General features: G+C 38.3%; 1 protein-coding gene across 3 annotated transcripts; it reads left to right on the top strand.

The window, feature by feature from the left end:
* Window positions 1-494: 494 nt before the first annotated feature.
* Ccnc (cyclin C) lies at window positions 495-23,762 on the top strand. Of its 3 annotated transcripts, XM_045154446.1 has the most exons (13): window positions 496-773; window positions 5,379-5,485; window positions 8,274-8,358; window positions 8,876-8,945; window positions 11,750-11,801; window positions 14,092-14,147; window positions 14,776-14,811; window positions 15,488-15,579; window positions 16,186-16,253; window positions 18,681-18,760; window positions 19,814-19,932; window positions 20,738-20,832; window positions 21,367-23,762. In XM_045154446.1, the coding sequence occupies exons 1-12, from the start codon at window positions 742-744 to the stop codon at window positions 20,787-20,789; spliced, it is 849 nt and encodes a 282-aa protein (XP_045010381.1). In that variant the 5' UTR covers window positions 496-741; the 3' UTR covers window positions 20,790-20,832; window positions 21,367-23,762. The 3 variants fall into 3 exon arrangements, with proteins under 3 accessions (XP_004660652.1, XP_045010381.1, XP_004660654.1); XM_004660595.2 differs by lacking the exon at window positions 20,738-20,832 and having other exon boundaries at window positions 495-773; XM_004660597.2 differs by lacking the exon at window positions 21,367-23,762 and having other exon boundaries at window positions 497-773; window positions 20,738-21,192.
* The last annotated feature ends 3,556 nt before the right edge of the window (window positions 23,763-27,318 follow it).

Raw genomic sequence — 27,318 nt, forward strand, 5'->3', positions numbered from 1 at the left:
CCTCTACCGCCTACCTCTGCCTCCTGAGTGCTGGGATTGAAGACGTTCATCTCCATTGCAAGCTCAGAAATCTATTCTTTTAAATATTTATTTGCAAGCAGAGAGACAGAAAGAATGGGCGCACCAGGGCATCTAGCCAGTGCAGGTGACCTCCAGAAGTATGGGCCACTTTGTGAATATGGCTTATGTGGGTACTGGGGAATCAAACTTGGGTCCTTAGGTTTCGCAGGCAAACATTTTAACCGCTAAGCCATCCCTCCAGCCAGAATTCTATTTTTGAAGGCCCGGAAGATGGATTAAGATCCCAAAATGAACCTCTTCCTCCACAGGATGCCCGCACCCAGAAGCCAGCACTGGGTTATTAAACTTAACTACTGGGATCTCTAGCATAACCGTTATGAAATCTCGCGAGAACCTCCTCGCCACCGGGAGCCTCCGTGAACTCCAGTTCCGGTCTTCTGTCTGAGCACGCCCACTGGCTGCGCTGACTTCTTTTGGCTGGCTTCCTTGTAACACTGGCGGGCCGGAACTTTAGTGGATAGGAACCGGTGTTCTCTGTTCCGTGTTGTCGGCCGGCGTCGAGTCATCAGGATGCGGTTCGCTTCCTCTCGCCGTCGCCCCCGCGGAGCAAAGCCGAGCTAATCTGCCTGGAGAGCGCGGCTGCCAGACGGGTCGGGTCTATGGTGGCTCCGCGGGCCCCTTTGCCGGCTGGTGCTCGTTTTTCAGGGCAAGCTGTGTCCCATGGCCGGAAACTTTTGGCAGAGCTCCCACTAGTAAGTGAGCTTTGGTGTCTCGTTTGAGGCTGGCGCCCGGGGGTGCTGGGAAACGGGCCTGGACCCCTCGGGCCTGCATCCAGCCCCCGTGCCGAGCTGCCCCGGCGCTGCGGGGAGGCCTGGCGGTCTGTAGGGTGAGGTGGGCACAGGTATGGAAAGCGAGGCTCAGTGTAGCCCTGTAAGGGAGCCTGCTCAGGACAGCTATGGTTGGCGTTTGCCTAGGTTTTGTTCACAGCAGTGACATACAATCTGGTCATTCACCTTTTATCTTGATTATTTCGAGCTGAGTAGGGACTCGGTTTTGTTTCTACCTGCTGACTGTGGCGTGGCCCTGATGTCCATAGATTACAGAGCGTTTGCTCTCAAAATGGACTTTTCACTAGCCTTTGTCGTATATTTTGCTTTAAAGGTTTATTTTCTAGGTTTTGTCTGTTCCTATAACCTTGTATATGAAAAGGATTTTTTTTTTTTTTGGTCTAGCAGTGATCATGGAAGTTATAATAATACTGAAAACATCTCTTAAAGTGTATTTGTTAAAGAAAGTTGCATGATGGGGTTAAACCTTGAACAGGCTTTTCAGAACTTGATAGAGAGCAACCAATTTAAATTTTTGTTCTGTGAATAGGACCTGTTCACATTGTATTCTTTTAAAAAAAATTATATTTCCCTTTGCATGGTTTGGTTAAAAAAAAAAAAACACAAAGGACTTGGAAACCTATTATTCATTTGTTTGAGAAAGAGAATGAACATGGGCATGCCAGGACCTCTAGTTCCTGCGAATGAATTCCACATGCACCACCTTGTGCATCTGGCTTTAGTGGGGAATCAAACCGGGGCCCCTAGGTTTTGCAGGCAGGTGCCTTAACTGCTGAGCCAACTCTCCAGCCCTGGAAACTTTTTTTTTTTTTTCCTGGTTTTTCGAGGTAGGGTCTTACTCTAGTCCAGGCTGACCTGAAATTCACTATGTAGTCTCAGGGTGGCCTTGAACTCACGGTGATCCTCCTACCTCTGCCTCCAAACGAAAACTTGCTTTTTAAAAAACATTTTTTCCTCTTGCTACTAAATAATGTTGGCAAGATGAAGTCTACAGGAGCTTTACTATTTAATACTTTCATTTTGCACTGTTTTTGCTCACTGATCTATTGGATAAAGTTGAAATAGCATGTTTAAGTAGTGGAGAAATCTATAGAAATACAGTTACTATTAAGAACCATAGAACTTAATGTGGTGGTACACACCTTTAATCCCAGCACTGAGGTTGAGGTAGGAGGATCTCTGTGAATTCAAGACCAACCTAGGACTACAGAGTGAGTTCTAGGTTAGCCTGAGCTATACTGAGACCCTACCTCAATTCCCCTGCCCCCAAAAGAGTATAATAAAGTGACTTATTAAAAACCAAGAAAAGTTGAAAAGGAGACATAAAGGGTGGAGAAAGGAAGGGAGGAGGATACTTAATAGGTTGATATTGTATATATGTAATTACAATGATTGTAATGGGGAGGTAATATGATGGAGAATGGAATTTCAAATGGGAAAGTGTGGGGGTGGGGAGGGAGGGAATTACCATGGGATATATTTTATAATCATGGAAAATCTTAATAAAAATTAAAAAAATAAAATAAATACAAGTCAAAAAAAAAAAAAAAAAAAAACCAAGAAAAGCCAGGCGTGGTGGCGCCTTTAATCCCAGCACTCAGGAGGCAGAAGTAGGAGGATCGCCATGAGTTCAAGGCCACCCTGAGATGACAGAGTTAATTCCAGGTCAGCCTGGACCAGAGTGAGACACTACCTCGAAAAACAAAACAAAAACAAAAAGAAAAATTTATTGTAAATGAATGATAAGAAAGCATAATATGCAATAGCAATATAAAATGTAAGAATCAAGGACTAAGAAATTAATAGGACCTGCAGAAAGAAGATGTAAAACTAGTGGAACATAGAGATTTCAAGAAATGGAGTATAATTCTTGCATTGGAAAACTTCTCCCTATTTTGATCTTTAAATGTAATGTAGTTGCAAAATCAAGTTTTCAGTTGTTTTTCCTTTTTGGAACTTGGAATAGTTAGTGTCCTCTTTCCTCCTTTTTATTTATTTATTTATTTTTTTAATTTTTTTATTTTTATTTATTTGAGAGTGACAGACACAGAGAGAAAGACAGATAGAGGGAGAGACAGAGAATGGGTGCGCCAGGGCTTCCAGCCTCTGCAAACGAACTCCAGACGCGTGCGCCCCCTCGTGCATCTGGCTAACGTGGGACCTGGGGAACCGAGCCTCGAACTCGGGTCCTTAGGCTTCACAGGCAAGCGCTTAACCGCTAAGCCATCTCTCCAGCCCTATTTATTTATTTATTTATTTATTTATTTATTTATTTATTTATTTGAGAGCGACACACTCAGAGAGAAAGACAGATAGAGGGAGAGAGATAGAATGGGCGCGCCAGGGCTTCCAGACTCTGCAAACGAACTCCAGACGCGTGCGCCCCCTTGTGCATCTGGCTAACGTGGGACCTGGGGAACCGAGCCTCGAACCGGGGTCCTTAGGCTTCACAGGTGAGCGCTTAACCGCTAAGCCATCTCTCCAGCCCTTTCCTCCTCTTTTTGACATAATGATGCTAAAGCTCATCTGAACAATTGTGAAGGAATAGCCAATGTATTTTTCATACTTTATTTTATATGTTTTAAAAGTATATGGCTATAGTAATAGAAAAAAATGAAACTAGTAGTAGACTGAGGATGAGAGAGGAATGACTAGAACATAATTTTTTCAGGGCATATTTATTAGACAATTCTTATGCCACATTTCAAGAAGTATGATGAAGCTGGGCGTGGCGGATGATGTAAACTGCTGTCTCTTCTTTCTTTTTTGAAGTGTTGAGGATGGAACCTAGGACCTTTAAAGTGTCCTACTTCTGTGCTCTGAGCTATGCCCCAAGACCAAATTGTATTTTAAGGTTACTACTTATACTTTGTATTTCTTAAGAAATGAACAGTCAGAGCTGGGCATGGTAGTGCGCGCCTTTAATCCCAGCACTGGGAGGCAGAGGTAAGAGGATCACCATGAGTTCAAGGCCACCCTGAGACTCCATAGTGAATTCCAGTTCAGCCTGGGCTAGAATGAGACCCTACATCGACAAACAAACAAAAACAAAAGAACAGAAAAGAAAAGAAATGTACAGTCTGTTTAATTTTACTGTTTTCAGTGACTTTGCTTGTTTTCTTTGAGTTTCTTTGATTTTTTTTTTTAAATGAGAGAGAAAGAATTGGTGCAACAGGGCCTCCAGCCACTGTTATTGAATGCCAGATGCCTGTGCCACCTTGTGCACATGTGTGACCTTGTACATGCATTACCTTGTACATCTGGCTTAAGTGGGAACTGAGGAATCAAACCTGGGTTTGATTTTTAGGCCTCATAGGCAACTAACTGCCTTAAACACTGAACAATCTCTCCAGCCCTCTTAGTTTTTTATTAGCATTTGCAGAATCAAGGGTTTCATTATGGCATTTTCATACATAAGTATTATGTACTTTATCATACTCACCCCTCCCATTACCCTGTCTTTCCTGTTACTCCTGCTGATCCCCTTCCTGTTCCTAAATGGCCCCCCTTCTACTTCCATGTGTCTTTCTCCTTTTTTAAAAAAAAAAATTTATTTATTTGCAAGCAGAACTGGATAAATGAGACAGAGAGAATGGGCTCACCAGGGCCTCCAGCCACTGTAAATGGATTCCAGATGCATGTACCACTTTGTGCATCTGGCTTTACATGGGTACTGGAGAATTGAACTCTGGTCATTGGGCTTTGCAGGCTAGTGTCTTAACCACTGAGCTATCTCTCTAGCCCTCTTTTCTTTGGTTTTTCCAGGTAGTGTCTCACTCTGGTCCAGGCTGACCTGGAATTAACTCTGTCATCTCAGGGTGGCCTTGAACTCATGGCAATCCTCCTACCTCTGCCTCCCGAGTGCTGGGATTAAAGGCATGTGCCACCACGCCCGGCTCTTTCTTTTTTTTTAAAGTGACACAGTGAATTGAATTAGGGTTATTTACAGGAGCCTGGGCAAGTTGTCAGTGATGTATCAGTAAAGAAAATGTCTTTCCCTCCTCCAGCAACCATTAGCTGCAAAAAATACTCTGGGGGTGTTTGAGCCTTTCCTCTCTAGCAACTGTTAACTATCTATACATCTTCAGGAAGAAGCGGGGCCTCACCCCACTCCCATAATGGAATGTTGACTGGCTCAGTCTTGGGTAGAGAATGTGTCACATTACTCTACCCCTTCCTTGGGTTCTTTTATTGTAATACTCCACCCCCTCTTCAGTGATGACCCCTGAATCTTGAAGAGAGCTATATATATGTTCCATTTAGGGCTGTGAGCTCAACAGTCACTTATTTTGATATTTTGACCAGTTACAAACTTCTGTAGTAACTACCACCCACTATAAAAACAAGATTCTTTGACCAAAGCTGACAGCAGCACTAATCTAAGGGCATAAACACAATTATATGGCATTTTGACAGACAACATGTGTCCATTTAGCAGGACTACAGCAGTGACTGACTTGTTGGTTTTTCTGTAGCTATAGCATGTACCTAATATCTTTCCTTCTTTAGTTTGCAGTGGATTTTGGATAAACAAGATCTGTTAAAAGAGCGCCAAAAGGACTTAAAGTTTCTCTCAGAAGAAGAGTATTGGAAATTGCAAATATTTTTTACAAACGGTAAGCTTTTTTTGTTGAAGAATATCATACAGCTGGTTACTTTTGAGAATATTTCTGTGTGATAATTTTTTTCTTTATGTGTGTGTGCTCCTGCATATGTATGCATGCTCCTGCAGAGGTTAGAAGTTGATGGTAGATGTCTTCCTTGATCTCCATCTTTTTTTTTTTTTTTTTTTTTTTTTGAGGTAGGGTCTTGCTCTAGCCCAGACTGACCTGAAATTCACTACGTCATCTCAAGTTGTCACACTTACCATGATCCTCTTAAGTCTGCCTCTTAAGTCCTGGAATTAAAGGCGTGTGCCACTGTGCCCGGCTCCATCTTCTTTATTGAGCTGGGGTCTCTTAAAATATTTTTCTTGTTGTTGTTTTTTGTTTTTTCGGGGTAGGGTCTCACTCTAGCCCAGGCTGACCTGGAATTCACTATGTAGTCTCAGGGTGGCCTTGAACTAATGGTGATCCTCCTACCTCTGCCTCCCGAGTGCTGGGATTAAAGGTGTGTGCCACCACACCCAGCTCTCTTAAAATATTTTATCTATTATTTATTCACATGTGTGTATATGTACGTATGTATAAGTGCACCAGGTTCCCTTGTCATTGTAAATGGAACACTAGACAGTTGTGCTGCTTTTTAAATCCAACCTTATATGGGTGACTAAAGAATTGAACTTAGGCTGACAGGCTTTCTGAATAAGAACCTTTTAACTGTTGAGCCATCTCCCCAGGGCTGAAGTGGGGTCTCTCATTTGAACTGGCATATTTACCTAGTCTAGCTAGCCTGCTTGGCATGGGGATGCCCTGCCTCTGCCTCCCAAGCACAGGGATTACAAATAGCCCCCACCTTCACACCCACCAAGCACATATAGGGGTATTAGGGGTCCAAACTTAGATGCACAAGCCCTTTTCTGAGCCATCTCCCAGTCCCCTCTGTGAAATTAATGAACTGTTAAAGATGGCTAAGGCCTTTAGTCCCAACACTCAGTCCCAACACTCAGGAGGCTGAGGTAGGAGAATTGCTGTGAGCTCAAGGCCAGCCTGGTGCTACAGAGTGAATTCCAAGTCTGTCTCAAAAAAAAAAAAAAAAAAGAAAAAGAAAAGCCTTTCTAACCTTTTAAAAATATTTAATTTAATTAATTTATTTGAGAGAAGGAGAATGGGAATGCCAGGACCTTTAGTCACTGCCAGTGAACTCCAGATGCATGCACTACCTTGCTGGTGTACATGGGTACTGGGGAATCAAACCTGGGTCCTTAGTCTTCAAAGGCAAGTACCTTAACCGCTAAGCCATCTCTCCAGCCCCTATATCTAATGTTTTTGTTTAAATATATATTATGAGTAAAGTTTCTGTGCAGCTTATCTGTCAGAAGCACTCAAGATTTGACAATGTTAGCTAATCTCCCTAAGCCTGTATAATGCAACCTAGTTTAAGATTAGCTAAAGCGGGCTGGAGAGATGGCTTAGCGGTTAAGCGCTTGCCTGTGAAGCCTAAGGACCCCGGTTCGAGGCTCGGTTCCCCAGGACCCACATTAGCCAGATGCACAAGGGGGCGCACGTGTCTGGAGTTTGGTTGCAGTGGCTGGAAGCCCTGCCATGCCCATTCTCTCTCTCTCTCTCACTCTCTGCCTCTTTTTCTCTCTATCTTGTCACTGTCAAATAAATAAATAAAAATAAAAAATAATAAAAAAAAGATTAGCTAAAGCAAAATACCTTGAAGATAACAAGCTTTGAGTTGACATCCTGTCATACTCATTTTTACCTTAGACCTTGGCTTTGGAGAGAAAGGGATTTACTCAAAACAGTTTTATTCTGATAGCTTTTTCACATGATTTTTCTTTTTTAAAAAAGTTATTTATCTAATAAAGACAGAGAAAGGGAGAGAGAGGATGAATGGCATGCCAGGGCCTCTAGGCACTGCAAATGAATTCCAAATGCATGTGCGACTGTGTGCATTTGGCTTATGTGGGACCTGGAGAATTGAACCTCAGTCCTTAGGCTTCACAAGCAAGCATCTTAACTGCTAAGCCATCTCTCCAGACCTCACATGATTTTTTTAACTGTCATTTTTCCACAAACCTACCTTTGTTATTTTAAAGATTAATTATGGATTTCTTGTGTGAAATGACAATTATGAGTTTGATGTTCTAATGTTGCTGTATATTACTCATAAGGTAATGTGACAAACATTTAAAAATATTTAATAGTGCCGGGCATAGTGGTGCACACGTTTAATCCCAGCAATTGGGAGGCAGAGGTTGGAGGATCACCACCAGTTCAAGGCTACCCTGAAACAACATGTGAATTCCGGGTCAGCCTGATCAGCCTTGAGCTAGAGTGAGACCCTACCTTGAAGAAGAAAAAAAAATTAATAGCCAGGTGTGGCGGCACCACCTTTAATCCCAACACTCTGGAGGCAGAAGTAGGAGGATTGCTGTGAATTCGAGGCCAGCCCGGGACTACAAAATGAGTGCCAAGTCAGACTGGGCTAGAGTGAAACCCTACCTCAAAAAAAAATAAAAATAAAAATAAAAATAAAAAAGAATGTGTTGGGGGGGCTTTGTTACTCAGCCTCCTTTCTTCAAGAATACCTTTCTTTAGCTATGGAGCATTTCTCTGTTTATTCATTCATAGTGGTACTTTTGCAAATAGTATATTATAGTATTTATAGGTTTTACCTTCTGTTAGAAAAAAATCATTTCATTAATAAAACACATGGAAATTATTGTTGAAGATTAATATCATGATGGCAGATGATGTTTTAAAACTTTTATCATCTTTGTTATTTTCCTTTTAGTTATCCAGGCATTGGGTGAACACCTTAAATTAAGACAACAAGTTATTGCTACAGCTACTGTCTATTTCAAGAGATTCTATGCCAGGTTGGGCTGTTTTATTATTAATTTTATTACTTAGTTTTGAGTGAGTGGAGGCATGGATGTGCCATGGTGCTTGTGGGGAGAGGTCAGAGGACACCTTCTGGGTTGGTCCTTGCTTCTCCAGCTCATCTAAAGCATGGTTTCTTGCTCTGAGTTCTCACTTCCACGTTCTTTGCTGTGCTCATCTGCAGCTTCTGGAAAGTTCTCTTGTCTCTGCCCCCCATGTCCCCATCTGCATGCTGGGGTTGTAAAAGCCCACCATGGCTTCTGTTTTTTTACATAGGGTCTGGGGATTGAACTTCGGCACTCCAGCTTGAGCTGTAAACTCTATCCACTGAGACATCTACCCAGCCTATGGGGCTATTTTATTTTGGGAATGTGTTATGCCTGTTTGAAATACCTATGTAATGTTGATGTGTCAAAGTGTAAATGAATCACTTGTTTGCCATAGACTTATTTGTTATTTTTTTCCCCAGTGTGTTTTCTAAATGAGTGTCATTTAACTTTGATCATATTTTAGGTATTCCCTGAAAAGTATAGATCCTGTATTAATGGCTCCTACATGTGTGTTTTTGGCATCCAAAGTAGAGGTAAAAACTCTATTCTTATCAAGCTATAGTATCTGTTAATCTGTGCATTTTTTCATTCATTTGTAAGAATAATTGAGGACGGTAATTTATGCAAGGTAAGTCCACATCTTACATATATTTGTAGCTATTTATTAATAGACACATGGCATTTAATATGTATCAAGTACATTTATAAGTCCCTTTGACAAGTACTCTTTTAATCCTTATAACAAACTGGCATGTCTTACAGTAGTACCCCATTGTATAATGAGGACGTTAAGATACAGAGAAAACAGTGTTCGAAAGCTCAGCTACCTAGTGTCAGTCTTAACGTCTAGTCTTGTGTTTTTAGTGGCCTTGCTGTGCTACCTTTAAGACTCGTTTGGCAATAAGTAGTAGTAAGTGCCTCAGCTTGTCTACTATAACCTCATAACATCCTCTTCACCCAAGTGTGTCTCTTTCTCTCTCTCTCTTTTTTTTTTTTTTGAAATGTTTTTATCCACTTACTGAGAAATAGGAAAGAGACAGAATGGGCATACCAGGGACTCCAGCCACTGCAACCAAACTCCAGATGCATACACTGCTTTGTGCATTTGGCTTTATGTGGGCACTGGGTCATTAGGCTTTGCAGGCACCACTGAGCCACCTTGCTAGCCTCCAAGTACTCTGTTTGTTGTTTCGGGTTTTTTGAGGTAGGGTCTCACTCTAGCCCAGGCTGACCTGGAATTCACTCTGTGGTCTCAGGGTGGCCTCGGACTCATGGCTATCCTCCTACCTCTGTCTCCCAAGTGCTGGGATTACAGGCGTGCGCCACCATGCCTGGCCACTAGATTTAGTTCTGTTTCAGCAATTTGTCGTATCCATGACATCCTTCTAAATTTAACACCTAAAAAATGGAAATTTAATGTATTAGAAATAATAAGGAAAGTTTTGGTTACTTGATTAACTGAATAGAACTTTGTTTTGATTTATTGAATGAAAGTTTGGGTAAGTCTGGGTATGTAAGCTAGTAGTAGAACACTTTCCTAATGTGTGTTGAGGCCTCGGTTTCAATCCCCAGTACTTCCAAACAAGCAAAGAAAAAGTCTTTTTGAATAAAGAATTATTAAAGGAGCCGGGCATGGTGGCACACGCCTGTAATCCCAGTACTTGAGAGGCAGAGGTAGGAGGATCACCATGAGTCCGAGGCCACCCTGAGACCACAGAGTGAATTCCAGGTCAGCCTGGGATAGAGTGAGATCCTACCTCCAAGAAACAAAACAAAAAAGAAAAAAAAAAGAATTAGGTATGTTTTCAGATTTAGTTACATTATTATTTTTTTTAATCTCTTAACTATGACCAAATCTATTTTGTCCATGTAAAGGAACTTGTATGCACATCATGTTTAAGATGTTATGTTGTAGTGGCACATACCTTTAATCCCAGAATGTGAGAGCCTGAGGTAGGATGATTGTTGAGTTTGAGACCAGCCTGAGACTACATAGTGAATTCCAGGTCAGCCTGGGCTAGAGCAAGACCCTACCTCCAAAAACCAAAAATAAACAAATAAATTAATTAATTAAATGTGATGATGTGTTGTGTTTTTAGTTTTTTATATTACTTACTAAAGTTGGAATTTTAGTTTTTTATATTACTTACTAAAGTTGGAATTTTAACTGTAAATATCAATATGTATACACATATCATCCCTCCCTCCCCACCCCCCCACCATACACACATACTAGATAAGGGTATAGGTTGAAGGTATTAGAATCAATAATTTATTTTGGTGAATAAGGAACCAGATCAATCTTGATTTTTCTGTTTTAAAAGGAAGCAAAGGTTTTAGTAATCTTAAATAGTTTATCTAAAATTAAATGAGACAGTATATTTACAGTGCATTACCTATGCCTTCTCTGGCTGTCTGGTGTTAGGATTTATAAAGTACATTACCTGATATACCTGAGTTATTTTTATAGTGGTAATCTGTTAGGTGGGAAAGGAAATGCTAATTAACTTATCTTTTAGCATTCTTCTTTTCTAGTCCCAGAAAGGATAATGGAATTTGTTTGGTCTTTACAGTTTGTGCTTTTCAGAGATTCGACTTTTTATTATTAAATGTTGTGGTGTATCTGCTTGTTAATCCAGGATCAGTTGAATAGGAAGCCTACTTAATATTCTTCTTGCACTTAAGTGTATAATCTAAGTCTAAGCCACTTAGAAAATAATTTATATGCAAAAAGTGGTAGCTTAGTTTCTCATTTGATGCCAATTAAAATTAAATTATCAGATTATGTAAAACTTTGTCCTGAATTGCTACCATTTTAGATTTTATTAACATTTATTTATTTACTCATTTATTATGGAGCTAGGAATGGAACCCAGGGCCTTGCATATGCTTTTTCAGTAGCATGCCACTGAGCTACACTCTCACTCACCCACAATTGTTGCTCTTTTTTTGTTTTGGGTTGGTTGGTTGTGGGGTTTTTTTGTTTTTTTTTTTGGTTTTTTTTTTTTTGGTTTTCAAGGTAGGGTCTTATTCTTGCCCAGACTGGAATTCACTATGTAGTCTCAGGGTGGCCTCGAACTCATGGCTGTCTTCCTACCTCTGCCTCCCGAGTGCTGGTATTAAAAGTGTGCAACACCTCGCCCAGCAATTGCTGCCATTTTAAGGAAAGGTAATGGTGCATTTAGAAATTTAAATACTTCCTAGATCAAGTAGGTAGAAACTCACGGATTCAAACATGGGAAGAACTTGGAAATACTGTTTTGAATTGACTTCAGATTCCCTTAATGTTTATTGTGCTAATAGGTACTTGATATCTCATTCAGTTTTCTTTCTCTAGGAATTTGGAGTAGTCTCAAATACAAGATTAATCACTGCTGCTACTTCTGTATGTAAGTGCAAAATGTATCTTCTGATTTCAGGGTATCCTCTGAAGGAGACTCTATACTACACAGATTGTTTTGGGTTCATAAGACACACTTAGTTAAGTGTATTATATCTCCAAAGGGTCAGCATGACACCCTGTCTCCAAAAATAGTTTTTTGTTGTTGTTGTTGTTTCTTGATTTTTCCAGAGAGGGTCTCACTCTGGCCCAGGCTAACCTAGAATTAACTTTTTAGTCTCAGGATGGCCTCCAACTCAGGGCAATCTCTGACCTCTGCATGAAAAACATGATACAAAAAGGTTACATAGTCAGTAGCCAGTTACTCTTAACTTTTAGCACCATTTCTGTTAAGTTGCTTTACCTGTTAGCTTGAGGCTGGTGTTAAACTCATGGCAACCTGGTAATCTTTCTGCCTCAGCCTCCCAAGATAGTCATGAGCTGCCATCTTTCCTGTGTCATGTCTTAATTCTTTGCTTTTAATTTATTTGTATCTTCATGTATATGTATGATATGCTTTGCAAAATAACCTGTTTTCTCTCTTCAAGTTGAAGATATATGTATGTCACAGAATTATTGTGAGGATCAAATGAACTAATGTTTGTAAGATCTTAGAACAATGACTTATTTCCTTACCAGTATGGCCATAGCAAATTACTGGATTGGGTAGCTTAAACAGCAGAAATTTCATTTTCTCATCATTCTGGAGGCTACACATTCAAAATGAAGGTGCCAGGGATTTTGTTTCTCATGTCTGTTTACTTGGTTGTAGACAGACAGCTCTGGCTGTTACTACAACACAGCCCTTTGTGCACACCTCTTAGGTCTTCATTAAGATGGCAGTGTGTTAGGCAGACTTTAAAAAAAATATTTATTTATTTATTGTCCACTAAATTGGCTGTAGAGTACTTAACCTACCAATAATCTTTCTGAAAATATAGTACATAAAATACATAGACTCCCTTTTAGTTTCAGTGATGTCACTTACACAAATGGAAGGGATTACAGCCAGATCTGGCAGAATGTCAGTTGCTATTGTGATTGGACTAAATGACTTGAATACTGTTTCTCAAATAGTACTTAAATGTGTGCAGCTCATTCTTTCTTGAGGAGATGAGGGTTAAGATAGCACCAACTAACAAGTGATAACTGTGTTAACTAAAAGTCCTAGAGACCCCACATCTATATTGATGCTTTTATTCAAATATACCTTTTGGTAAATAAATACTTAAAAAACTTAAGAAAGTACAAAAACCTGCTAGGTGTGGTGGTGCATGCCTTTAATTCCAGCACTTGGGAGGCAGAGGTAGGAGTATTGCCCTGAGTTTGAGGCCACCCTGAGACTACATAGTGAATTCCAGGTCAGCCTTGACCAGAATGAGACCCTACCTCAAAAAACCAAAAAAAGAAAGAAAGAGAGGGGCTGGAGAGATGGCTAATAGTTAAGGCACTTGCCTGCAAAGCCAAAGGACCCAGGTTCAATTCCCCAGCACCCATGTATGCTAGATCCACAAGATGGCACATGGATCTGGAGTTTGTTTGCAGCAGCTGGAGGCCCTGGTGTGCCCATTCTCTTGATCTGCCTCTTTCTCTCTGTGTCTCTTCAATAAATAAATAAATAATTTTTTAAAAAGTATGAAAAACTCCTTCAATATTGGATTATCCTTGTAACCTTTCCTCCCTTTCAGTATTTTGTTTTGCTTTGTTTTGTTTTGTGGCAGGGTCCAACTCTAGACCATCTGGCTTGGAACTCACTCTGCAGCCTAGACTGGTCTCCAACTCACAGCACTCCTCCCCACTCCAGACCTAGGCACGTGTGCGTGCGTGCATAGTATTTATGAACAACTATGTAGCATATATGCTAATGGAGAACAAATAGATTTTCCAGATGGTAAAAGCTAGTGATTTATTTTTTTCTTTTTAAAACAACAGAATACTTTTTGTCCCCTTTTCCCATCCCTTTCCTTTCCTTGACCTGCTGGCATTTAATTTGCAGTCTTAACTGCCTCTTGTCTCCCTCATGCTGCAATTGCAGGCACATGCCATGATGCCCAGCTTGACCTGCTTCTTAATGTAAAATTGTCCAGTTGTATTGTAGTCAAGAGCATAGGGCTTCCTGCCACTGTCTTCTTCCTCATCCCTACAAACAAAACTCTAGATCCCTAAGCATTGCCAGATCTGCTACTGGAGATGATATATGTAGCCATATCTCCTAATGTGTTATACTGGGTTAAAAGATTTTTAAATCAATTTACTTGAACATTTTCTTCCCTTAAATTGTTTTGTTTTTGTTTCTACAGTAAAAACTAGATTTTCATATGCCTTCCCAAAGGAATTTCCTTATAGAATGAATCATGTAAGTACATTGTATAAAATAAAGCACTATCAAAACTTTTTAAATGCTAACTTTTATGCTAGAATAAACTTAATAGACTCCTGGAATGGCACTTTCAAATGCTGTAAGGAAATCGGCATTATTACTTAATCTAAGTGTTTATCAACCCTGGCTGCCCTTTAAATCATCTTGGGAACTTTTTGTTAATACTGAGGTTGAGTCATCTTCAAATTAAGTCAGAACTTTCATTCTTGGAGTCACTGGTATTAGTATTTTCTAAAAGCTCCCAGGTTATAGTTTTGTGTGGAGAAGTGCTCTTTTGGAGAAGTATAAGTAAGAATGCTGGGGATACAGACCAATGACAAAGTACGTGCTTAGCATATTTAAGACTTGGGTCTAATCCCCAGAAATCTCCCCTCCAAAAAGAAAAAAAGATACTGGCTTTCCCTTATATGGATTTAAATGCATAATATATAATAGTAAAAAGTAATTTTTATTGTGAATGCTGATTGTAATATAAACTACTCTTTATTTTCTTGATTTAACTTTTTAAATTTTTAGTAAGACTAATATATTACTGTTTATTAAGTATTTTAAATAAAGAATACTCATAACGATGCTTGTTGACATGGATAATTTTTTTAAACAGATACTAGAATGTGAATTCTACCTTTTAGAACTAATGGTATGTATTCTTTGTTTCTAAAATTAATAAAATAAAGCTTAGTTTCAAATTTAATGAAATCAGAAATGATTTAATGATGTTTTTATAAAGAGTACTTTTTTAATCATCCAAATAATGTATGTTGGTGAAATCATAGAAACCTAATCACCACCTATTTCCTCTTTGAAGCCTATAAAATAGTTTTTCTATCTTAGGATGGAAAGTTTTTTTCTATTCTCTAGTAACTATAATGAAAGGATTGATTATAAGCAAACAAGTCAGTCAGGACATTAAACCACTGTAAATTATGTGCACAATTTTGTGTACATGTGTGCTGTTAAAGTTAGATTATGTTTTTGGCAGAATTCTGCTCCTCCATTTGGGAATTGCCGATTTCTAGGCTAATAAGAGGTTTCAGTGTGTTGCAGATGTGACACTTTGAGTCTCTAAGGGAATGAATGGATGCTGACTGACTGCCAACCGATTTACCAAGGTATATTCCAGAGAGAGCACTGCCTTCACTATTATAGTAGCTTAGGGCTATACTGCCTGCTTAGGAGTAAAGGAAAGTCAAGGGAAGCAAGCATGATAGAAAAGACTCATATTGAAATACACAGTACAGTTAATTGGAAAATGATAATCTCTTTGTTATAATAAATCTGTTTTTATACATACACATTTTTCAAACTGTTTCTAGGATTGTTGCTTGATAGTGTATCATCCTTATAGACCTTTGCTCCAGTATGTGCAGGACATGGGCCAAGAAGACATGTTGCTTCCCCTTGCATGGTAATTAGAACAGAAGTTATTAATAGTGTAACATGTTACTAGATAGGAAGATTGAAACTAAAGATGAACTTTGGTATTTTTAAAGTCATAAAATATGTGCCCCAAGATATTTTATATTTAGCAAGATACCTACTTGTTAAATTTTAATAACTATAGTGGTATAAATGCTTAAGTGATATGCATCTTAATTTGATAAGTATGCCTATTAAAATTTTGTTTTGTATGACAAACTGCATGAAAATTAAGAATACATTTTAAAATATATTTTGATTATATTAGCACAAAATTCATTTTATAATTTGTTTTATTTTTAATCTTTTTTTCAAAATTTTTAAGAATATGGAAATAGTTTACATAATTTATCATTCAAAAATTGAAAATATGTTCATTCATTCATACATGAATTTTATGTTCCATAACATGTACTTGTTTGTCACATACATGCATCCATCATTTTGCCTGAATATTTTCATTTTTGTCGCTGTGCCTTAGTAATAGAAAAGGAATGTGTGTACAATGATGGGAAACCTGGCCCTCCCTGGAGAAGTTCTATAATCAGATTCTGCAGGTCAACTGTTAGTAATAATATAATTTACATTTCTGCAGGAGGATAGTGAATGATACCTACAGGACGGATCTCTGCCTACTATATCCTCCTTTCATGATAGCTTTAGGTATGTGAGCATCATGTGTATTTATAATAACTGGGCCTGTTTTTTATTTCTAGTCTAGTTAAATACTCTTGGGATTGAGTAGGGAAGGATCCGGTTCTGTGTTGCTTAGGGGAAGAAGTTACTTACCATCCTCCTGTTTGTGGAAGACATGAGTTAGCCTACTCTACAATCACATACTCCTGGATTTAAAGTTTACCTTATTTATTTAGCTTTTTTGAAATAGAGTTCACTATAGCTCAGGCTGTAGTCTCAAGGTGGCCTCAAACTCATGGTAATCCTCCTACCTCTGCCTTCTGAGTGCTGGGATTAAAGGTCTGCGCCCGGCTGTTTTATATCTTTTAAAGTATTATTTTTTGTTGTTGTTGTTTTGAGGTAGGGTCTTACTCTGGCCCAGGCTAACCTGGAATTCACTATGTAGTCTCTGGGTGGCCTTGAACTCACAGCAATCCTCCTACCTCTGCCTCCCAAGTGCTGGAATTAAAGGCGTGCGCCACCATGCTTTTATTTGTAGGGAAACTATATAAATTTTGAGTTTTGTGTTTCATTGTAAAATTGACTGGGCTGGAGGGGATGATACTAATACATCATAGAGTTATTTCAAAAGTTGAGTGAAGTGGTTTATAGGGAAACAAATAGTGTCTGGTATATTCTAGTCACCTAATAGTTTTTGTTTGTTCTCTTGTGTATTTTCATGACTCCATCCTTGCACCTTTCCCACTGTAATTTTACAGTCCAGACTTTTCCATTGGTTTCTCTTTTTCAGTATTTCTTAAATACATCTGTTTTTCAACCTTCCTATGCCAGAGGTGACAACAAATAGGCTTCTACACTTCTACTTTTGTAGCACTGATTTTGGTGGGATTCTGAAGTAGCATCAGGGCTCAGGGAGAAAAAAGCTGGGATCTCATAAATGGGAAGGAAGAAATCTCAAGACATGTATCATGTTTTTCCTTGCCATCTGTGTTCCTCCCAGGAAGTCTTACTGAGGTTCATGGCTCCTATAAGTACATAAGGGCTAAAACATTTAAACTTCAGCAAGATTATGTTCCAGTGCAGTCCTTCATGTCCATCAACCTTTTGCACAACTTTGCTTGGCATCTCATCGGCACCTCAGCCTCAGGGTCAGGAACGACCTCACAAACTTTGCCCTCAGTTACACTGCTTTTTATGTCTTTGCTTGCATGGTGAATAGCTCCTTGGTTTGAAATCCATTAATTAGGTTCTTTCTCTTACTACCTGTGTTGAACTTGTTAGCAGTACCTTTTTGACTCTCCTGCCAGTTTCCTGTCCCTTCTATAATCTAGCCATCTCATTTTCATCCAGTTTACCATAGCACCTTCCTGTTTGCTAGTAGGTCTGCCCCATCCTGTTCTCAGAGAGCAGTTCTGTCCTGCATATTGTTGGGTTGGGCTAGTGGTTCCCAATACGGGATAATCCTCCACCTCAGGAAACATTTGGTAATATTTGGAAATGGATTTAGATGATGTCACCATGGGTTAGAATGCTTGCTACTGGCATCTGGTAGATAGAAGCCAGTGATGATCCATGATGGTCTTAAGTCTAAACAAAAATGATAGTCATGTCAACTAAGGTTGAGAAACCAAAGTAAGCTGTTTTTTTTTTAAACTTTTTTTTTTTGGTTTATTTTTATTTATTTATTTGAGAGCGACAGACAGAGAAAGAGGCAGAAAGAGAGAATGGGTGCGCCAGGGCCTCCAGCCACTGCAGATGAATTCCAGATGCGTGCACCCCCTTGTGCATCTGGCTAACATGGGTCCTGGGGAGTCAAACCTGGGTCCTTTAGCTTTGCAGGCAAACACCTTAACTGCTAAGCCATTCCTCCAGCCCCTAGAATGCCATTCTTAATCATGAACAAGACCAGGAAATAAAACTCTTGACATGTTGGAGTGGGATATGTAGAAATTGTTTTAGGACAATTTGTAATATAGATTCTGTCTTTGGGCTCTTTCATTCTGTTAGTTTAAATTGTATATAATATGTCTTATTTTATAAAACAAATTACTCATTTTAAACTTCTGTTTGATTATATCACTGAATTGCATACTTGTGTGCTTTACAGCTTTTGTTTTGGTCACCTTGACCTGACTACTTTGTACTGCTGTGGATGACTTTCCCATTCTGGGTTCTCTTCTCTTCTTTGAGCTTATTTCTTTTGTAATATGTTCTCAAAGTACCTATGCTGTGGCTAGTACCCAGTCAGAAACAGGTGTCAAAAGCCTATGTGTAGTGTAGTAACTTTTCTCTGTATCTGTCAGATTAAGCTGATGAGATGGTAACTATTAAATGCAGCTATATGATTTTTTAAAAAATAGTTTTAGAAAATATACACAAATTTTATAAAGTTCTTTAGGTCTAACACCATGTTTCCAGTTAAACTTGAACAATAGTGTCTCATTTTCTTTCCAGCTTGCCTGCATGTGGCTTGTGTTGTACAGCAGAAGGATGCCAGACAGTGGTTTGCCGAGCTTTCTGTGGATATGGAGAAGGTATTCCTTATAACTATAAAGCGGAATATTACAAAACTTATCGTGAGCCTGCATGTTCATAATATTATTGGTTAAAAAATATTAACCAGTCGTCACATTTATTGAGTGGTTTATAGTTTTGGTTTAAGATTAACAGAATGATAAAGCCAGGTATGGTGGCAAGTGCCTTTAATGCTAGCACTTGGGAGACAGAGATGGGAGGATCACAGTGAATTCTAGACCACCCTGAGATTATGTAATGAATTCCAGGTCAGTCTGGGCTAGAGTGAAACCCTACCTTGAAAAACTCAAAAGAAAAAAAAAAAGTTTAATAGAATAATACATTTTGGGTTTGATTGGTTACAGAGGAGCCTCTGGTTTCCGGGATTTCATTGAAAGCTGCCTAGATACTACTGTGAACGTCCATGACATACTTTTTCTGACAAGATTAGAGTCACTCTGTTTTCCAACTTTTCTGCTCGATTATTGAAAGTATTTAAATAAATCCAAGGTTGGGTCTGTTCATATTGTTAGAAAAATAGCACAGATTATAAGACCATGTTTTTTGTTTGGTTGGTTTGGTTTTTGTTTGTTTGTTTTGAGACAATGACTTGTTAGATAGACCAGGCTGACCTCCAACTCATAATCCTCCTGCTTTAACCTCCTGAGGTTTGAGATTATAGGCATGGATCATACGTCGATGTGTGTGCAGGTGGTGCACATGTCAGTTGGGTGTGTGTGGAGGACAGAGGACAGCCTTGGGTGTCATTTACTAGGAACACCATCCACAATTTTTAGACTGTTTGACTAGTCTATAGCTTGCCAAGTAGGCTAGATGGCATACCAACAAGCCCCAGATCCTGTCTCTTTATCCCCAGAGCTGCAATTATAAGCATGTACTACCATGCCCAGCTTTTTTAAAATGTGATTTCTCAGGCTCAAATCAGGTCCTTCTGCTTCTTGCATAGCAAGCTTTTTACCAACTGAACTGTCTCCTAAGCCTATAAGATGTGTTATTTACATACTAATATGTTGCTTGTTTATGCTGAGAACTTTTAAAATATTTTCTTCTAGATTTTGGAAATAATCAGGGTTATATTAAAACTATATGAGCAGTGGAAGAATTTTGATGAGAGAAAAGAGATGGCAACTATTCTTAGTAAAATGCCAAAACCAAAACCACCTCCAAACAGGTACATTTTAGACTTAATTATTGTCATTTAATTGTAATATGATTGTTATTTCTTGATTATGTAGTTTAAATCTTTTTCTTAAAACTTCTGTACCAACACTTCTTGTTTTCTGTTAACTTTTTAAAATTTGTGACTTGACAGATTGAGAATTTATCAGGTTTAAATTAAATTTATCTCATCATCTACCCAGTAATTTTTCCTAAACCAATGGAGGTCTATTACAGGTATCCCTCAACATATAGCCACACACTGTACATAAGCTTAAGTAGAATTGAAATAGGTGAGATCGTAGGATGTCCAGGGATAAAGAGCTGTAGTAGCTCTCTTATCAGTTTGACTCTGCTCCATCTCCTCCCACCCCCACTGCTGCTGATTCACCTAGTTTATAAATTTTAGTAACAGTTCTCAAAAATTTCAATGAATGGTCTGATATAAAGTTAATAAATTTTGAAATTTTGACTTGTGCGTGTGAGTGCACAATCACATATAATTTTGCCAAATGTGAACTTCCTGTGCTAAGAAGTATTTGTGTTTTAAATAAATCTGTTCATTTAATTGAGTGATTCTCTGCCCTCACTATATGTCACATTGTTCAAGGAAGGAAAAAAGGTGAGAAGGAAGATAAAGGTGTCTATCTTAATTGTTTATTAAGAAGGGTAATTAACCTCTATAACATTGAGATGGATTTATAGACTGCTACTGAGTAAGTTAATATTACAATTCAGAAAAGAATGATGCTTGACTTCTACAAGGAGCTGCTTAGGGCAGTCATTCAAATAGCTCCCTTTGGATGCATTTTTTACAGAAGCTCCCTGAGTGACTCTCCACTAGTGGCAGGGCCGGAAGCTGCAAGATGATGGTGGACAAGATAAGGCAATGCTCCTATTGCCACAGTTACTGGTATTTTCAGTTTTAGTTATTTTTATTTTAAATATGCACCATTTCCAAGAAATTGCCATATTTTTGACTGATAAAGTTTTGCTGTAATTACATATGATTTTATTATGCCATTGAACAACCTTTTTTTTAGAACACTTTTGATTTTCCTAAATAGTAGAAATAGAGTTTTATATGTAAGATTTAATTTTCTAGGAAATTTATTTGTTCAGAAGTTGTAATCTATATGTTGAGTGATACCTGTAATAATAGTGAAATCCCAAACTCTAATTTAAATATTTTGAATGTATGTGGACACTAACTTCCAGACTGCTTGTTATGTGTAAGGACACAAAGTTACACAAGAATAAAAACATAAAACCAGTTGTTAGTTTTCTGTATTTTAATTTTTCAACATCTGTCTTTTACAGTCAGGAATGTTTGTTTTGTAGACGTGTACCTCAAAATAATGCACTGCAGAAATTAGCAGTCTTTATCAGGGTGTTGAAAATGAATCTTTTAATTGGTATAAAATCTCTTTCTTCCCCATTTGAACAGTGAAGGAGAGCAGGGTCCAAATGGAAATCAGAACTCTAGCTACAGCCAATCTTAAAACATTGTGAAGAATTCCATAGTGGAGCACTTGGAAATAAGCCCTGGACAGATTTCAGTAATGTCTGCAGTGGAACACACATGAAAGTGAATAGCTTGTTTCCATCAAGCATATTGGGAAATGATTGCATTAAGACAGGAAACATGAAACATAATTTGTTTATAAATTTGCTTTCTCTTTGGACATTAAGGGACCATAAAAATGCACAAAAAGTCATCATATGATTGTGCCTCCCCCTGATGTAAATTAAACTTTAAAAGTGTATTTAAGGAATTACTCTTACAAAATTCTGGATTTTTTACAAAGTGTTATCTTATTCAATAATTTTGGTATATCATCACAGAAGATACTAGCCCAGCCTACCAGAAAAGTGCAATATGTATAGCATACTTGACATTTTAAAGGTTGTAATAACTCAGTAATCATGTTAAAAGGCTGGGAAACCTTTTTTAAAACTTCATCCATGAACTGGGGTGTGGTGGGTCACATCTATAATTCCAGCACTTGAGAGGCTGAGGTAGGAGGATCACTGAGTTCAAGGCCAGCCTCTGCATGGGGTGGAGTGAGAACCTACCTCAATAAATAAGTGAATGAATAAAGCTCAACAGGTAAATTATTTGCAGTTAATTTACATGTAATTGGTATTTGAGATTTTTATTTGACTAAATAATGTTGAAGTTCAATAAAAATTTAATGTTTTTAATCTGTGAGAAAGTTTCATGAGACATCTACACCCTAATTTAATTTTGTGTCCTAGTGTGAACTTAAAATACACAAGTGTCTTGAGCAGGAATACAATCAGTTTTGAGGCCAGGTTGATGCTGGCCATCCTAACTCCATGAGTGTAGAGTGAGTGAATGTATATCACAGGATGCGCTGTCTGTGGACCTTCCTTTATTGTTCTTCACGCTGAAGGACAGTGAGAAATACAATTGGAGTTGTGGGGTATTAATGTATAGTTTAAGGATTCAGGTTTTTTTTTTATACATCATGAAAAATGAATTACTTAGTGTTGGCTTCCTAGTTAAAGTTGCAGTAATAAAATTTTCCAGCTTTATGACTAGTGTCTTGAAATCATACTTTTGAATTTGACTTTTTTGTCTTTCTTTAGATAAGTGTTAAGTTAAAGCATCCTATATTTTGTGAAGAGGTAACCTCATAAGTTTTATTAACAAACGTTAAAGGAAGTCTTACTTCCTTATGAAGAATATCATATGAGCTAGAAAAGAGACATTGTATGGAATCAGTACCAGTCCACTGTGTCTCCTAAGGTTATGAGGGCAAGAAAGAAAGCACTCTCCTCAGATCAAAGGAATTAGTCCTGAGTTTTGTTTGGATATGCAGAATGATTATCACAATCATTAGCTATAATTTTTATTTTTAGGTTTTTACGTAAAGTTAAATGCATTGTGCCTCAGTTTTGTTTGCAACCTCTTATTATGGAAAATTTAAATTATATGAGTAGATAAAGCAGTGTAATGACCCTCCAGCAACAGTTATCCATTCCATAGCTACTTTTATTTTACTTGAACTCCCACACCACTTTCTACAACTTGCATATTACTTTGAAGCAAATCCCAGGCATACCATTTCATCCATGAATATTTCAGTATGTACTCTAAAAGATAATGGCTCCTTTAAAAAATTACAAAAGTATTATGCTTAAAAGTTAACAAAATAATTTCTTAATTATCAAATAGTTCAGATTTTTTCAGTTCCCTGATAATGTTAAAACTTAATTCTAGTAAAATTTAAGTATGGACAACATGTTGCAATTCATTGATAAACCTTTGTATTTTTAAATTCAAGGATTCTTCTTCATCTCATTTTTAAAATTCCCTTTTCATTTGCTGTCCACTGGGAGTTTGCCACAACCTGAGTTTTGCTGGTGGCATCCTTGGCATGCCATTGAGCATGTTCCTTTCTCCTTCATGTTTCTGTAAGTTGGTAATTTATCATCAAGGCTGATCATATTCTTTCTTTCTTAGGAGTACTCTACTATATAAGGTTGTAGTCTTTCCTACTAGAGGCATATAGTGGCTGTTGGTCTCTTCCTGTGATTTATCAACCATTGGTGATAAATACTGTTTTTAGATGTCAATTACTATTGAAGGCTACACTGTCCAGTAATATGGCCACTAGCCACTTGTTGGGTATTGAACACTTACGATGTGGCTCACCTAAATAGAGATGTGCTGTAAATGTGAAAATACACATTGGATTTCAAGTATTTAACATAGAACAAGAAATGTTAAAAACTCAATTTGTTTATAATGATTACATGTTTTAAATGACAATATTTTGGGATACATAGAATTTAATAAAACATTATTCAAAATAAGTTTACTTGTTTCTTTTTAATTTTTTAAAAGAAAACACATTTAAAATCACATAATGGCTTACATTGGACAGTGCTGCTGCTATATAATAAGGAAAATGTGAGAATCTTGTCCTTTCCCACTTCTCATTCTCCCTACTCTTCCTTGTAAATTTTAGTCATTTCTCTGCCACTTACACATTTCCCGGTAGCAAGCTCTTAGTTGAAGCATTTATTTAAGTGCTTATTGTGTGCCAGTTTTGTTTTATATTTTCTGAGTTTGTTAAGAAAATTCTCAGAATAGTTTTTGTTTTTAAGGTAGAGCAAGCGAGAGAATTGGAGAAATGGTATGCTAGGGCCTCAGGCACTGCAATCAAACTCTGGACACTTATGTCACTGAGTGGGCATGTGCGGCCTTACACTTCCCTCACCTTTGTGTGTCTGGCTTATGTGGGATATGGAGAGAGATCAAGTATGGGTCCTTAGGCTTCCCAAACAAGCACCTTAACCACTAAGCTATCTCTCTATCCCTCAGAATCATTTTATTAGAGATGAGAAATTCAGAAATGGAAAGGTTAAGTAACTCCTCATTCACAGATAAAGTTACAGCTTAATAGATTAGATTTTCTGCCAGGCATGATGGCTCACACCATTGTAAGAGGTAGGAGGATCGCCATGAGTTCAAGGCCACCCTAAGACTACATAGTGAATTCTAGAGTGCAACCCTACCTTGAAAAACAAAAAAAAATTGATTTTTCATTCTTAAAACATGGACAGCTGAGCTGCTCTGCCCACCTCCCCTTTTTTGATTTATTCTCACCTCTAAGTATTACCTACTGCCTACTAGGGGGAAATGAATGCTTTGCTTTCACACATATCTTTCCCTAGTCTTCCCCTTCTCCAACCTGGTCCTGCACTGAGACTGCCATCATTTTAGTTACAGTCTTGACCTTGATCCACACCTGTAATACCAGCACTTGGGAGGTGGAGGTAGGGAAGTGGGAGTTTGAGGCCAGCCTAGGCTACATGATACTATGTCTCCAACAACACAACAAAAAATTGTACAATTTTCAAAACTTCATATTAAGTATATATAGGTAGAGAGTTAAGGTGTATCATCTTCTGTAGTATACTCCAATAACTTTATTTTAAAATGTTTCTGCCTTTCTTAAAATAGTAATTATGTTATAATTCATTATATTTTCTTTGTATCTTTTGCTAATTCATCTCAGATTTTTCATTCACTTATTCTCTAAGGTATTCTTAGGGAGATGTTTTCTTGAGCCTTCATCTTCGTGACCCATTTGCTTTATTGGTCAGGCAGCACTGCTGCCTTCATACAACATTTTATTTATCTATTTGAGAGAGAATGGGTATGCCATGGTCTCTAGCCACTCCAAACAAACTACAGACACATGCACACCCTTGTACATCTGGCTTACGTGGGTCCTGGGGAATTGAACTGGGATCCTTTGGTTTTGCAAGGCATGGGCCTTAACTGCTAAGCCATCTCTCCAGCCCTCAAACCTTTTTAAATACTATGTATTCTTGTTTGACAATGGGGTGTGTTCTCATTCTAAAGATACTATTTACATTTTTTCTTTTTCTTTTTTCTTTTTTTTGGTTTTTCGAGGTAGGGTCTCACTCTGGTCCAGGCTGACCTGGAATTAACTCTGTCATCTCAGGGTGACCTTGAACTCATGGCAGTCCTCCTACCTATGCCTCCTGAGTGCTGGGATTAAAGGCGTGTGCCACCACACCCGGCTCACTATTTAAATTTTTTAGTAGTTGTCTTGCACTTCTTTTTTTGTTAGGTCTCCTAACCTTCCTGAGTCTTTCTGTGTAAGAGGTGTAATGAAGGTAACCAGAAGGTCTCTGCAGAATAAGACTATTTTTCATGTGTGTATGTGTGTGCCCATGCAGTGCCCCACATGTTCACTTGCAGTGGCCAGAGCAGACCATTAGGTCCATTACTCTTCCCCCAGTTTTTTTTTTTTTTTTTTTTTTTTCACTAGAGCCTGGGACATTTTATTAGAAACCAAGTATATCATAGGCAAATAAAAATAGTTCTTAGCCCCATCAGTACAATATAAGGGATTTTACATTCAGCCTAGAAACAATGCGTAACAGATTCCCTTGCCTACAAATCTATGACTTGCAAGTTACCTCCCACCACACAATTACTCTATATAATATATAGCCCTTATTTATTAGAGGGATCCAAATATTTCTTTTAGGCTTACAAAGTCCAATACATTCACTCTCTTTCTTTCTTTCTTTTTTTTTTTTTTTTTTGGCTTTTTGGCTTTTTGAGGTAGGGTTTCCCTCTCCCCAGGCTGACCTAGAATTTACTATGTTGTCTCAGAGTGGCCTGGAACACACAGTGATTCCCCTACCTTTGCCTTCCGAGTGCTAGGATTAAAGGTGTGCACCACTATGCCCAACCTTCCACCAGTTCTTATTTGAATTTTACTCTTAGTGATCCCAAACTTCCCAAATTATTGCAGGCTCTGACAGTTCTTAGATCTCTGCTCCCTTGTGGAACTGAAGTTATAGACAGACATGTCCATGCCTACCTGTTTATGTGGGTACTGGGGATTGAACTTGAGCGGTCCCTCCAGCTGCCTCAGGCTCTCATGCTTGCACAGAAAGTGTTCTTAACAAACCATCTCTCCAGCTCACAAGTATGACCTTTCAGTGGTGGGCTTCATGGTGGGGTAAAGGAGCAATTAAATTTTGTCATTCATCACCTCTTATCCCCACCATAATTTTCTGGAAGTCTTAGGGATGAGTCAATTTTTCTAGTGAGGATGCTTCTCCTTTCTAGAAGGTAGTACGAGATTGAGTTTTCAGAGTTCTTGGAGACAAGAGTGGTCAAGGAGCTAGATAAATCATTGTTTAGCATTCATTATTTCACCTTTTCTTCCTGTTATCTAGAAGGGGTCTCACTATCACTGCTGCTCCTAAGCTAGAACTTTCACCTGCCTTTACCTGTTAATGCTGAACAGTTCAAAAGATCAGCTAGAATAGCATAGGATTAAAGATTAAACAAATATCTGATATGATCTTCAAAACTATTATGAAGTAGGAACTAGTAAACCCTTTGGGATATACTTCAGCCACATTTTACCATTATTAAAGTTTCTACTCATTAAATTTTCTTTCCCCTTTGTGTCCTTCCTCCTGGAGAAACTTATAGCACTGAAAAGTTCTGGTAATGCTTTTCCATTATTAAAATTGCTATCCTTACAGACAAGGAATAGTATATTTTAGTGGATGGTGCGAGAATCATTCACTTTTCATTTGGATTGATAGATTGATTGAGATGAGGCCCTGCTGTGCAGCCTTGAACTCCCAGTGCTCCTGCCTTGGCCTCTAGTGCTGGGATTACAGTTCTAGATCACTAAACCTGACTCCTTTGTCTTTAGAAATACAAATTTATAGCTGGGCGTAGTGGTGCACACTTTTAATTCAAGCAGAAGTAGGAGGACAGTTTGAGGCCACCCTGAAGCTACATAGTGAATTCCATGTCAGCCTGGGCTAGAGTGAGACCCTACCTTGAAAAAACAAAACCAAAAAA

The sequence above is a fragment of the Jaculus jaculus genome, chromosome 7, assembly GCF_020740685.1.
Source record: "Jaculus jaculus isolate mJacJac1 chromosome 7, mJacJac1.mat.Y.cur, whole genome shotgun sequence".
Lineage (NCBI taxonomy): Eukaryota > Metazoa > Chordata > Mammalia > Rodentia > Dipodidae > Jaculus > Jaculus jaculus.